The sequence below is a fragment of the Parasteatoda tepidariorum genome, chromosome 3, assembly GCF_982258835.1.
Source record: "Parasteatoda tepidariorum strain Cologne lab strain chromosome 3, Ptep-v5.0, whole genome shotgun sequence".
Lineage (NCBI taxonomy): Eukaryota > Metazoa > Arthropoda > Arachnida > Araneae > Theridiidae > Parasteatoda > Parasteatoda tepidariorum.
Window position 1 is genome coordinate 114,221,876 of NC_141757.1, and position 14,047 is coordinate 114,235,922.

The 14,047-nt window shown below is 29.1% G+C and overlaps 1 protein-coding gene across 1 annotated transcript in view; it reads left to right on the top strand.

Annotated features, from left to right (window-relative positions):
* The window catches only part of LOC107456241 (uncharacterized), a 35,427-nt gene extending 27,107 nt beyond the window's left edge, over positions 1–8,320 (top strand). Inside the window, exons 2-3 of the mRNA XM_087158496.1 lie at positions 3,963–4,118; positions 7,332–8,320. Coding sequence (XP_087014622.1) covers positions 3,963–4,118; positions 7,332–7,853 — 678 coding nt within the window. The 3' untranslated portion in view covers positions 7,854–8,320. The remainder of the gene's footprint in view (positions 1–3,962; positions 4,119–7,331) is intronic.
* Positions 8,321–14,047: the final 5,727 nt, after the last annotated feature.

Below are 14,047 nucleotides of genomic sequence, written 5' to 3' on the forward strand. Positions count from 1 at the left end.
TATGTTCAGGAGAACATTTAAATCTGATTAAGCATAGCAATTTGAGATTAGAACTGAAATTTGCCAAATCACTGGAAAAAACAGTATGCGTTATCGTTTTTGCCGAATTTGAAAATTTGATTGAAATTAACAAGTCAAGAAATATTTTATTCGATTTCGGAAATTGAAGAATGGATGGATTGCAACTATTCTACATTTTATCGCAAGATAAGATAACAACACCTTACTTTCAAGGCGTATATTCAAGAGATACGCTTCCGAGTCTCCGAGAAAACACATGTGCTATCACGATTTCAGATGACTCATCACAACCTGGAACTCACTGGCTAGCGTTATTTGTGAATGATCAAAGACAGTTAGAGTTTTATGACTCATATGGGAAACCTCCCGGATTTTACAACGTGAATACCGCTTCCTACACGGACGTACTATGGAATTCCAAAGTGTTTCAATCACCTACATCCAATGTATGTGGACAATATTGTATTTACTTTTTACTCAAACGCTGTCAAGGCTATTCTATGTATCATATTTCAAATCAATTATATGTAAATGATTTTCAGATGTATCAATTTGTAAAGAAAAAATATGGTGTAAGATTTGTGTTTAGAAAATAAAAAAGGAATGAAACTAAATCTAGTGTCTCTCATGTCATTATTATAAAATTTTACATTTAAATATTGTTATGTAGGCAAAAGTGTAAAATTTTTATTTCCTTTTAACAAAATTTTCAGAAAATATTTTTATTATTGAGGAAAACTTTCTATCTTTTATGAAAATATTTGTTTTTGCAAAAAATTTCTCTTTTAAGATAATATTTTTTTTATTTTTGTAAAAATATTTCAAACGTTTTAACAAAATGTTTCTACCTTTTAAGAAAACATTATGTTTTTACACAAAAATGTTCTATTTTAAGAAAATATTTTTACTTTTTGTTAAAAATTTGCTAGTTTCGTAAAAATATTTCAAACTTTTTAACAAAACTTTCTAATATTTCAGAAAATATTTTTATTTTTATAAAAAATTTTCTATCTTTTAAGAAAATATTTATGTTTTTGCAAAAAGGAAATTTCCAGTTTTTCAGAAAATTCTATCTATTTTTCTAAAACTTTTTGTATTAATTAATGAAGGGTGAAATTTTTCCTTGATAATATAAACTTTTTCACCTGTGAAAAAAATGATCAATAAAGACAAAATACATTTTAATAAAATAAATAAAATTTTATTCAAAGTTTCACCCAAGCACTTCTGCGGGCATACATCATAGGTTTCTTAACAATTTTATTTTTACTATACAATTTTTTATTTACATCTAAATGTGATGGAAATTGAATATCATTTAATGTTTTCAAAAATACATTTCTCCCCACTGGAGCTGATTTTCTATTTCGCAAAAAGTCATTGATAAGATTTACTATATTACTTCCAGGAACAGTTTTATCTTCATGAATAATTTCACCTTTAGCGTTCCAAAGGAGAGATTCATTATTTTTTAAGAATTGGTACATATCTTTAGCTTTTTCTTGAAATCGAACTGGAACAGCAGTTAGAATTTTTCCCTCCAAGTCTTCAGTTTCTTTTTTGATATTTGAAGAGATCTCTTCTGTAGACTCTACTGGAGAATCGTCTATGTTCGTAATTTCCTCCTGAACGGTTTGAGGTTCTGGTTTATTCGGTCTCGAAATTGAAAAGTGCGTATACTTCTGCAATATTTGTAAATACAGAGTTGCTTTCTCGTCATCCGCTAAGTCCTTTTTCTGTAGAATATTCTTCATTTGTTGATCCAATTGTGATAAGTGTTCCGCTACTTGCACTCTATCCTCCGGAACCAGCACAAATTTCTTACTGTACTCCATGAATTAAAGAACTAATGACAGAAATAGCTGCAGGTAATAAAAATGATAAAAATCCTTCTCCTTTCTGTACAAGAATTTTTTTCTTCTTATACAATGGCAATTTCTTCTTAGAAAGTTTTCTTAAACTTTCTTTATGAGGAGCTAATTTATTTTTCTGAGATTTCGTGAGTGGTATATTACCACACAATACATTCAATACACACTCATACAAAGTTTTTATTTCACTTTTTGAACACTTTTTTAAAAGAGACTTGCAATGTTTAGTTTTAGAGATCAATTTCATGAGCTCTAATGTTCGCTCATTACATACAGACATCTTACTTTCAAATGATTTGAATTTCGAGTGCTTGTCCTATTTATAGGTGTTGATAAAAGTTGAAAACCTTCAAAAACAATGGTTAAAGTTGTCATCTAATTTCTTTGAAATTCACAGTTGAAATAAAGTTATCGAGGTTGGTACACATAATAAGTATCTCCAGGAAACATACCAGTACGCATGCGTAAAGATTCTTCCGTATCACACTTTAAATCAATGAGTAAATAACCATAAGATTTTGATGTGGCATCAGCATAACATTCTTGAAAAAAATTAACTTTTCGAGGGTACAATTGACGTCCTAAATGTGTAATTTGCGATTGATCTCTTCGATTCTTAAATAATACAAGATAATGAGCATTTAAGGATATTTCTCTCATTTCCTTTCCTTTATGAAAAATGTTTTGAACCACAAAAATAATGCTAAGAGATTTATGGTGGGAAAATTTTGTAAATAATTTCGTCAATTGAGGATCATTTCCCAATTCACTCATGAGATCATCAATCACAATTAATGCATCTGAATATTGATTCAAATCGGATGGAAGTCCTTCTTGAAAAACAACATTAGGCATCTCATCATATAATTTTTGATAAACGCCATAACACCATACTGCATGTTTGGGGAAAGGCTGTATCATTTGGTTTTCAATCACATTTTTTATGAAATAACTTTTACCACTACCTGTTGGACCTGCGAGGACAGCTGTAAAGGGATGTTTGAACTTCAAAAGATCCATGATGAATGAAAAATTTTACTCTCGCCACCTCTATTTATCGTTATCTCTTATCACCACATGATGAGTTCAATCCTCAGCAATAATTATATTTAAATTAAATAATAAAATAGATTTAAAGTTATTTTATTCCCACATAGATGGTGCCACTAGAGTGAAAGTATGATATCATTTATTTATTTTGTAATAATTAACGCGTGTATGGTCAGTACCGTTGCCATTCAGAGAAAGTTATAATAACATTAAGAGGTGCAGAAATAAATATTTAATAACTGTCAAAGGTTAAGTGAAAAATATATCGATTAAACTGCAGGATGATATCGATATCAAATCCTTTTTTCATTTATACACGTGTTCGGAATACAAAAGTTTAACTTATTAACACGTATCTAACCAAGCATTCGTGGGTCAGTGGTTATGATATCCAACTACTGACCCACGAAGGCTTTTTGATGGCGTGAGTTCGATCCTCAGCCTTAATTATATTTAATAAAAATATTAAAACAGATTTAAATATTAGAATAGATTTAAAGTTATTTTATTTCTAAAATTCTCACATAGATGGCGCCACTAGAGTAAAAGTATGATATCAGTTATGTGTTATGTAATTAGAGATGACGTCATAACTTCATAATATACAATATCTCCCCAAATAACAAAGTTTCTAAGTGTTGCCATCCTTAAAAGCTAATATTAAAAATAATAAGTGTTGCCACCCTCAATAAACTAATAAATTAAATAATATTTAAAAAAACGAAACTAAATTAAAAACAGAAACCGAAACTAAAAATATATTAGGCTTAAGAAAAAAAGAAATAAGCTCCCCATGACGCTGCAGACGAAGTTTCAGGCGGGCAGAAATAAGTATACGGGCAGAAATAAGCAACTTCCGGTTTATAGGCGGGCAGAAATAAGCACCCCTTGACTTTCCGTGATGACGTCAGGAATAGGGACCCCCGCTGTACGCTGTAGTGCCGCCTATACTTCTATTATCTTTATGCACAGTTTTATTAAAATGTGACAAAAATTATTAGCTTACTTTCTTATTTGTAGGTTCTAAATGATCTTGAAAGTGTATTTCACTCAACTTATACATGGACTGAACTAGATGATGGAACACCAAAATATTTCGATGAAGATATTAATATTTCATCGACATTCGTTAAAACAAGGAACTTTCAAGAATATCATGACAAAACAAACTATCATGTATGTACTATTACCATTTTAAATAATCAAAAAATATTTATTCTAAGAATCCAATAGAACAATCTGAAATGCAGCTTGCACATTTCATCCTATATCCTATATAATTTTGATAGGACAGGATAAACCAAACGATTAAATAATGTATATAAAATACTTTTTCAGAGAAGACGATATTTCAATGAAATTTGACATAGTGGACGTAATTATTATTAACCAAACGTGTTAATATTAATTTTGAAAATAAATAACAAATACGAGAATTAAACTCTGTATAAAAATGACTTAAAATAAATTTAAATATCATGTTATAAAACTTAAAAATAAAATCTTATCAATTAATATGCTAAAAATAGGAAAAAATACATCGTTTGAAATTAATTTTTCTTGTAGAACTTTCTTGCATTTAAAAAGCTTTATACTTACTTTTTTTTCTGGTAAAAAACAATTTTTATTTTTTGAGTCATTAACGTTAAGATAGGTATTAAAGATAGAAGGAAAGAGAAGGGTTTTATTTTATAATTACTCTTATGGAATGAACTAAGAATGATGTTTTCACAAAAATGTTATCTTAGCAAAATTTAGAAATTAATTCGTATAAATTTTTATGTCTATAATAATTCTTAAAACGCTTAACTAATTTCGTTTTTATTATTATAACTTTTTAAATAGATATTTATTACTATCATTTTAGGTTATCTTTATAAATATGCAATTTGATCAAAATCTAGAAAACTCAAAGCCAATGATTCGTGTTAATTGTTTTCATTCTTATAATCGTGTTAATTTTTTCTTTCATTTATTCTTAAATAATTTTTTTCAAATAGATTCATGTTATCAGAACTTTTGAAACAGATATTTATCATAAATTTTTTTTAAGTAGATTTTTTAAAAAAATTATGTTGCTTTATAATCCTAAAAATAAGCTGCATTGAAGGTCATAATAAGTACGGTTACATGTTTTTTTTTTATTAAACTTAATTAATTTTTGTTCTATAGTTTAAATTTCTTTAATATACCTGAAAACTCATTTCACTGTAAGAATGAAAACCTGAAGTATTATTAAAAAATCTCCAGGTAACTGAGATTCCATAAACTTTTCTAGTAAATTTACTTTATTTAACTTAGAAAACATAGTATGAGTACTAAGTTTAATGTAGTAACGCTTCTAGAAAAGTGTATAGAATCTTTTTCCTAGAAATTTTCTAGTAAGATGACAGATTTTTTTTTAACAATCTAGTTAAAATAGGGGATATGTAGAAACATGTCTAAAGATCGTTAATGGAGCAATGATGATTCTTCAGCACAATTACCCCCCCCCCGCCCGCATCAAAATTAACTATTCTTACAGTGTATGGACTATATTTTCGTATTGTGCAATGCTCTTCGTTTAAAGAAATCTCGCTTTGAATTTCTTTTTAAAAGCTTCATCTCCTATGCATTGAAGACTAAAAGTAAAAGAAAAACATTTTCTAGTATATTCAGGTAAATAATGTGAGTAAGCGTACGATTATTCAATGCCGACTGGTATTAGTTTCAGAAGGATGTCCTGTTCTAAGACAAAAAATTTCAAAAAAGGAAAGAAAAAAAAAGAGTTTTTTTTTCTTCTAAAAAAAGAATCTTTTTGACGTACACAAACACAAATGTTGTTCTACAATGCCCGGCCTCATGCTTTTTCACTTTCTCATCCTTCCATCCACCCTCAGATTTTCACTGATTCCTTTAATTCGAACAACGTTATTTTTTCTTTTAATAATAATACAGTTTCTTAATTTGAATCATTATTACTTTTAAAAAAAATCACTCAAGGTATGCGACACCATTCCTGTGTAGAAAAAAAAACTCATGCTAAAGTATAAATTTTGTAATCTCTTTACTGCACAAGTCGTTACTTTTGAACGTAGAATAATTTTTTTAAAGTAAAATTTGAGATCCAAGTTAGATCAAGTTTAATTATTCAACTTTAACGAAGTTATAGTTTTTACTCTAATGCTAGAGCATAAAGAAGATGGCAAATTTCTTTATTAATGCGAGTTAAAATGGCAACACTTTGGCCATAGCGCTTTTAGCGCCCCGGTATGGTAAAAAGCTTAACTTCTAATTAGAATGATGTGCTTATGGTTTTCTTTTATTATGTTTAATTGAATTTTGGTACTTCATTGTAATCGTTTCATTATTAGTTTTATTTTAATTCAATTAAATTCTCAACTGTTTATTCTTTAAGAATGTCGTGTATTAATGAACAAAAAATTGCATTTTGCAACAAAAAGAAAATTATTTTTTTATTTTAAATACTTTTTTTTCTCTTCATTTTCCTTGTAGTTAAAATTTAATTCAATGTTTTATAAAATGCATATTATGAATCACATACACCATTACTCCTTATAAACTAAAGAATAAGTTCCTAAAAGCGCTGTAATTGTAGATTTCTTTATTTTATTTTCTCGTTTCATGGAAGATTTTATAATCTGACAGAAACACCTTTTTCACTTATAGTAGAACTAAAATCTAAAATAAAGAATTTGAATTTAGTTAGAAAATTTCATGTTTCTACATGATTTTACGAAATGAAATAATTTCGAAACACTTACATAAATTCTCGCAATTCTATCTTTTTCCAATAATTTTTATTGGAATGAAGCAAAAAAACTTAAATTTGAAATTAATCACACTCAGAAAAGTGCATGTTGTTCCTTCCTGTTACTAATATAATCATCATTCTTGAAGTAATCATTCAGAATAAACAAAAATATGACAGAGACACTGAAATATAACCGTAGAATGACGACTGTATAAATCTACTTTACCAACTAACCATTTCCTTTAAGGCAGGCCACACACTGAGGAAGAAAGCGGTAAGTAAGAGACACAGGAGAGGCAGATTCCCATACTTTTGCATTAGCATGCGTGCATCGCCTCTGCGCATTCTAACGCAAAAGTATAGGTATTCGCCACCTGTATGCTTTTTTCTCAGCGCTTGTCTCTTCGGTATGTAGCCTGTTAAGTTTTGTTAGAGTACTCAGGAGCAAGCATAGACAGAAGAAACTCTTAGAAAAGCGTCATGAGGAAGTCAGGGTGAATCATACTTAAATATTATAGTTGATGTTATAAACTTTAAAAAAAAATAGTAATATTATTAACAATCTTACAAAAAATATCGGACGTTTAAATAGTTCTTGGTATACTAATTTCTCGCTTTTTCTTTTTCAATTTCAGACCACTTTCATAACGCCAGGCAACAGCTACGTTACCCTTGAACCGTCATCTTCAGCAAACATTCAGGATACATCCAAAAATTCCATGTCCGGAAACACGGAGTCAAGCAGTGTGGATTCACGATTTCAGTGTTACCACAGGACTTTTCCAGAATCTGTAACAGCTGATTACAGTGATTTCGATACTGTTGAACCAACTGTTGCAATATTCAAGAAAGCACGACGAGGCAGAAGACCATCGAAGAGAAAAGTGACCTACCATCAGTGTTCCCATGCCGGGTGTACAAAGACTTACACAAAGAGTTCACACTTGAAAGCTCATGTGAGGACACATACTGGCGAGAAGCCCTATGCCTGCTCGTGGCGTGGATGTGATTGGAAATTTGCTCGTTCTGACGAGCTCACCAGGCACTTTAGAAAACATACCGGAGACCGACCTTTCAAGTGTGCGAACTGCGAGAAAGCTTTCTCGAGATCTGATCACTTAGCTCTACATCTGAAACGTCACATGGAAATACTTTAATTAATAAGAATTTCAAGATGCGGATTATTTCCCAAATGTCAAAAAATAAGCCGATGATTTGATAAATCAAGTAAAGAAAAACCGAAGGAGATCTAGGAAATCTACGGATTCTGCTTGGGAAGCCAGTTGTTTATTCCCATCGAATTTTGAAATTTGTCACTGTTTTCATCAACAGATGGCGCTATTTAATAAGAAAATTTTTAAATGAATGTTTTCAAACAACCACTATTAGTATCATAACGTGGTGTATTCTGAAGCCCGTGTAAATGTCATATTTATATTAAATGAACAAAACTTTAAAAAAATGCGTGCTGAAAATAAAAATAAAAACCTTTTTAGCTCACTTCTTGCCATACATAATTTCCGGACATTTTTGCTGTAACTCTTCATCATCATTCATTCTTCCTTAATTTTCACAAATCTTTTTTTTTAATCCATTAACAATGTAATAAAAATATTTATATGTCTACTCGTACGTCTGTTTCTTACGTGTTTACGTCTTATCTTTTCCGAAGTTTGAATAGTAACAAAAAAATAACATCAATTTTACCTTACCAACAACATTTACCTTAGCAATGTTGAAATAAAAGTTTTTAGTTGTGACGTTAGACTTATAATGGGAACATACAGCAAACAGAATTGCATATTGTGCCAGTTTTGGTAACTACAAAAAGAAAAAAAACTGTAGTTGGCAAAAGTACCTATGCAAACAAAGCATTTCACTCTTCTAAAGAAGTTAAAATTAGTTTACTATGATTCACTTAAAACCAGAACTCAAATATTTCATAGAATGGTTTTTTAACATCCATTTTTGTATTACAACGGATGAATTTCAAAATAAAAACATTAAGTAGTCGAAGTCGATCTAAGATGTTTTCTAAACACTGTTTTAATGTGCAATATCGTAATTAAGTTTGGATTATAGTAAATCGGTTAAGAAAATGCACGGTAGCTTCTTAATAATTTCGTTTTTTCATGTATAATTTATATAAATAACAATAATATGAGGACTTCTTCGACATCGCAAGTAAATTCAGTTATTTTCCTTATTTATTTGCATTAAAAAAAAATAACTGTCTTCGAAAAAACACGAATTTACTTGCGCCAAATCACTTTCCATTGGCGATTTTATCACCTGCGTCGGCGAAATGAATAAGTACCAAAGATAGTAATAATATAAACCGACTATGCATAAACTGACGGCTACAAATTAGTGTACGTCACTATAATCGGGACGCAATTTTCCAATCCAGCTATAAAAAAAATTGCTTCTTAACTTTTTTTAGTTCAGATAATAAACTTTAAAATGAATAAAAGCTTGCATTGTTATGACGATTGACGACCCACTGCAACGAAGAGAAAAACCTACAGAAAAGACAACGAGTCGTTAAAGTCAGCTGAATTGTAAATTAGCAACCGGAATACTAACATACACTGAAGTGCCAAGGCTAAAGAGATAACAGACCATATTTAATTTAACATCATATCTGCAATCTTTAACTGAACTCATTAATATATTTCCTCTTTTATTTATTTTTTAAATGCAACCCATTTCAATTGAGATACACATCAACGTTGTCTTCTTATTTCCGTCAAACAGTTCGAGTATAAATCAATTATTTGTTCCTCCGTCGTTAGGGGTCGGAGCATGTTATATTCTGTCATGACATTGTCAGAGTATACAAAATACCTAATACACTGCTTGTCGGGTGCAGCTCTGTGAAAATCATTTATTGTCGATTCAACGTTCGAAAATGATAGATGTTTCGAACTTGTAGAAGAACAATCACAGAAGATATTATTTAACAATTCTCGGAGTAAGTGTAATAAGAAATAAACTGCATGTTTTAAAATCGACAGCATTTAATTTTTTTTTAATCATAAATAAGAATTAAATAAAATTGTGAAATTAGATGTCAATTTTGAATACAAGTCAGTTGTTTATTTTGACTGATTTAATTTATTTGCTTGATTTACTTATGCTAACCCATTCACTTTGGGGCTGTCCAAATATAATTGAGTCAGAAGAGAAACGAGTACTTCTCCTCATCTCAATAACATCTTAATATGACGTCAATGATCGACACTCAGATCTGTGATAGATACTTATTTTAAAGGTAGCTTTAAGCATAAAATGTTGAAGTTAATTTTACTAGTAATTAATGATGTAATTATTCGCGATCGCAACGAACTATCGGGCGTTGTTGTATGAGACGGATACCTGCGATTTCTATATGAACACTGATTCAGTTACTCTAGAGACGTCTTTAATGTAGCACGTAGCATTACAACGTTCCTTCCTTATTGTGGCTAATTAAATTTAAAAAAGAAAAATGTTTAATATTCTTTCTTATGCAAACGAAAACAAAATGGTATCTCTTTTTATTAGAGAAGGAATATCCAAAACACATCGGAAAAATATTTGTACATTAACAGAAAAAAATATGTATATTCTTATAAGAGTTAAAACCTAATGCCCGAGAAACAGTTTTACTAAATTTAATGATATAACATGGAAGGCCCAGTTAAACTTTACATTCTATAGTTTTAAGAATCATATTACTTCAAAAATTAAAATGAACATAAAGTATACATAAGCCTCATAATTTTATGAAATTCAATTTTTCAAAAAAAGTTTTTTGACAACAATTTTTATCAAAAAATTTCAAGTTTCAATAAAAATCATTATTTAGAAACTAAGAAATGTAAAATAAAGAATGCTGACGAAACAAAAAAAAAATACTTCTTTGTCGCCATTTTTAGTGCTACGAAAATTCGTGTTTGGGATTTGCCAAAAACAAAACAAGATGCAATTTTACTTTTTCAGGAGCGAAATATTTTACCGAAAAAACGAAAATGTACCACTTCCCACAATATGAAACTTTATCTTGGTAAACGTACGTTTTGGAAATGTTATTTCATTTGGAATCTCATTTATCAGAGTTCATATGGCGATATGATTGTTTTGAATCTATGCTAAACTCTATATCGGCTCATTTTTCACCGAAATCCGATTGACTACTTTGATTTTAAATAAAGTGCTTAATTTTACGATTTGTCGCAAAAATTTTAAGTGTAGATTGGCGGCACTTAAAAACCGCCAAATATGTGGCGTTAATACGTAAGTACCGAATTTTTATTCCATACTTTTCTGAATCATATTACTTCAAACATTAGGATATACAAGAAGTATACATGAACACATAATGTTATACCATTTAATTTTTCAAAAAAAGTATTTTGACAAAAATTTTTATCAAAAAATTATAAGCTAAAAAGCGGAAAGTAAAGAATTCTTAGGATAAAAAACGATTTTAAGAATTTTTTACATTGAAATAAAGACTTTCATATTGTTTCTTTTTTTATTATTCTTATAGTTCTTAATCAGACATAAAAAAACCATTCTGTAGAGAACTATCATCAAATCAGAAAAAAAGTATTTACAAGCAAATTTTTTATTATAAAAATCATAACAATCACCTGTTTTATAAATCTGCAGAATTCTAAGTGAAATGTTCTTCGTTTGAAAATTTTATTTTCAAATAATATATGCATTGATTATCCCTTCATTACTTTTAGATATCATACCACACATCAAAATTTTATTAATGTAAGATCCCGATATGAATTTGAATATGTAGCTTAAAAACAGAATAGCTGAATTCTAGTTGAAATTATTCTTTCAAAACTAAAAAATACTTACCAAGAAAACGATACAAATTTATTAATAATCAGCACAAATGAATCCATTTCAAGTAGTTCGGATGATTCTTTATTGTTGCTTTACGAATAATATAGATACAGAAATATATACTATTCTATAAAGAAGAACAATATTCTATAACTATTATACAGTTCTGTGCATATTCTGAAATCTTATTTTATTCATTGGAATGACGAAAGTAATGCTGACTTCACTTTAATTTGTAATGAATTGAAGACAGAAAAAATTATTTTACCGTAATACACACTATCTGTAACAGCAAGTGATCATGAAATTGGAAGTTATGTTGTTGGTAATAGAAAGGTAAAAATTATTGAGAAATTGTTCTTCAAATGCTTGGCGTGTTCTGCTTCAATGTTTCGCATGTTCTGGTTAGTTTTTTCAAGAAGTACTACCCTTTCCTTAGGGAAATTTTGCTTCGTATTTGCTGCTAATAAAATGGCGTCCGTCATTGCTAATGGTTTTGTGGGACTTAATGTCCGATATTTTCAGTCTCCCGCTAGATAGCGTACTCGAGCGTTGCGATCGCGAATTATGTCTTTCGAAGTAGGCTTGATATAATGTCTGTGTCTCTCAAAATATCAAAGTACTTAGTAAATAAAAAAATTTATGTTTTTAATAATCCTTCTATTTAATTGTTGCCACACTTAGGTAGTGCTGAGTCCAGCATTTTTTTTTTTTTTTTTACTTTTATAATCCTGTTCAAAATTTATGGTTTTGTTTACATAGCTATTTGAATAGCACGTTCTGAAAAAACTTTCTGGAAAGGATTAGAATACTTTTTTAGTTTTTTCGCGATCGCAACGCTCGAGAAAGCCCTCTAGCGGGAGCCTGTTAATATCAGACATTAATTTATCACGTTTTCATTCAGTTCCATCAGAATCACTAGCAGAGTCGGTCGCCATTTTCTTTGCACGAAATAAGAAGCAAATTTTTCCTAAAGAAAAAGCCGAAAAACTTGAAAAAACTCTCCAGAACATTGTTAAATCTTTCAGAAACAGAACACGCCAAACATTTGAAGAAAATTCCTCAATAATTTTCAACTTCTATTATCAACAAACTTGCAACTGATAACTTCCGATTTCGCTATCGCATACTGTTACAGATGTGTGTTTTAAGGTAAAATGCATTTCTTCTGTCTTCAATTCATTACAAATTGAAGTGAAGTCAACATTGCTTTCGTCATTCCAATAAATAAATATGAATTCAGAACGTCAAGAACAGCAATTGTTATAGAATATTCTTCCTTATTATAGAACGGTATATATTTCTGTATCTATATAATTCGGAAAACAACAATATAGAATCATCCAAATTACTTGAAATAGAGTCATTTGTGCTGATGATTAATAAATTTTTTATCGTTTTATTGGTAAGTATTTTTAGTTTTGAAAGAAGAGATAATTTCAACTAGAATTCAGCTGTTCTGTTTTTAAGCTACATATTCAAATTCATATCGAGATCTTACAATTATAAAATTTTGATGTGTGGTATGTTATCTAAAAGTAATAAAGGGATAATCTATGCACATATTATTTTAAAATAAAACTTTCAAACGAAGAACATTTCATTTGGAATTCTGCGGATTTATAAAGAAGGTAAGTGTCATGATTTTTATAATAAAAAATTAGCTTGTAAATTTTTTTTCTTCTCATTTGATGATAGTTCTCTACAGAATGCTTTTTTACGTCTGATTAAGAACTATAAGAATAAAAAGAGAAACAATATGAAAGTTTTTTATTTCAATATGAAGAATTTTTAAAATCGTTTTTTATATCCTAAGAATTTTTTTTTTTACGTTTTTTAGTTTATAATTTTTTGATAAAAATTGTTGTTAAAATAATTGTTTTGAAAAATTAAATGGTATAAAATTATGTGCTAATGTATACTTCTTGCATATTCTAATGTTTGAAGTAATATGATTCAAAAAAGTATGGAATAAAAATTCGGTACTTACGTAATAACGCCACCGCAACTACAGATTTGGCGGTTTTTTAATGCCACCAATCTACACCAAAATTTTTGCGACAAATCATAAAATAAAACACTTTATTTAAAATCAAAGTAGTTTATCGGATTTCGGTGGACAATGGGCAAAATATTTCGCTCCTGAAAAAATAAAATTGCATCTTGTTCTATTTTTGGCAAATCCCAAAGACGCATTTTCGTAGCACTAAAAAATGGTAACAAAAATCGAAGAACAAATCATTTTGGAATTCTTCAGATTTATAAAGCAGGTAAGTGTTAATTTTTATAAAATAAAAAATCTTACTTTTAAGTAATTTTTTTCTTATTTGATGATAGTTTTCTATAGAATGGTTTTCTGCGTCCGATTATGAATCAAAAAAGAAAAAACATGAAAGTTGTTTATTTTAATGTAAGGAATTTTTAGAATTGGCTTTTTCTTTTTTGTTTTGCATCGTAAGCATTCTTTATTTTACATTTTTTAGTTTCGAAATAATGATTTTTA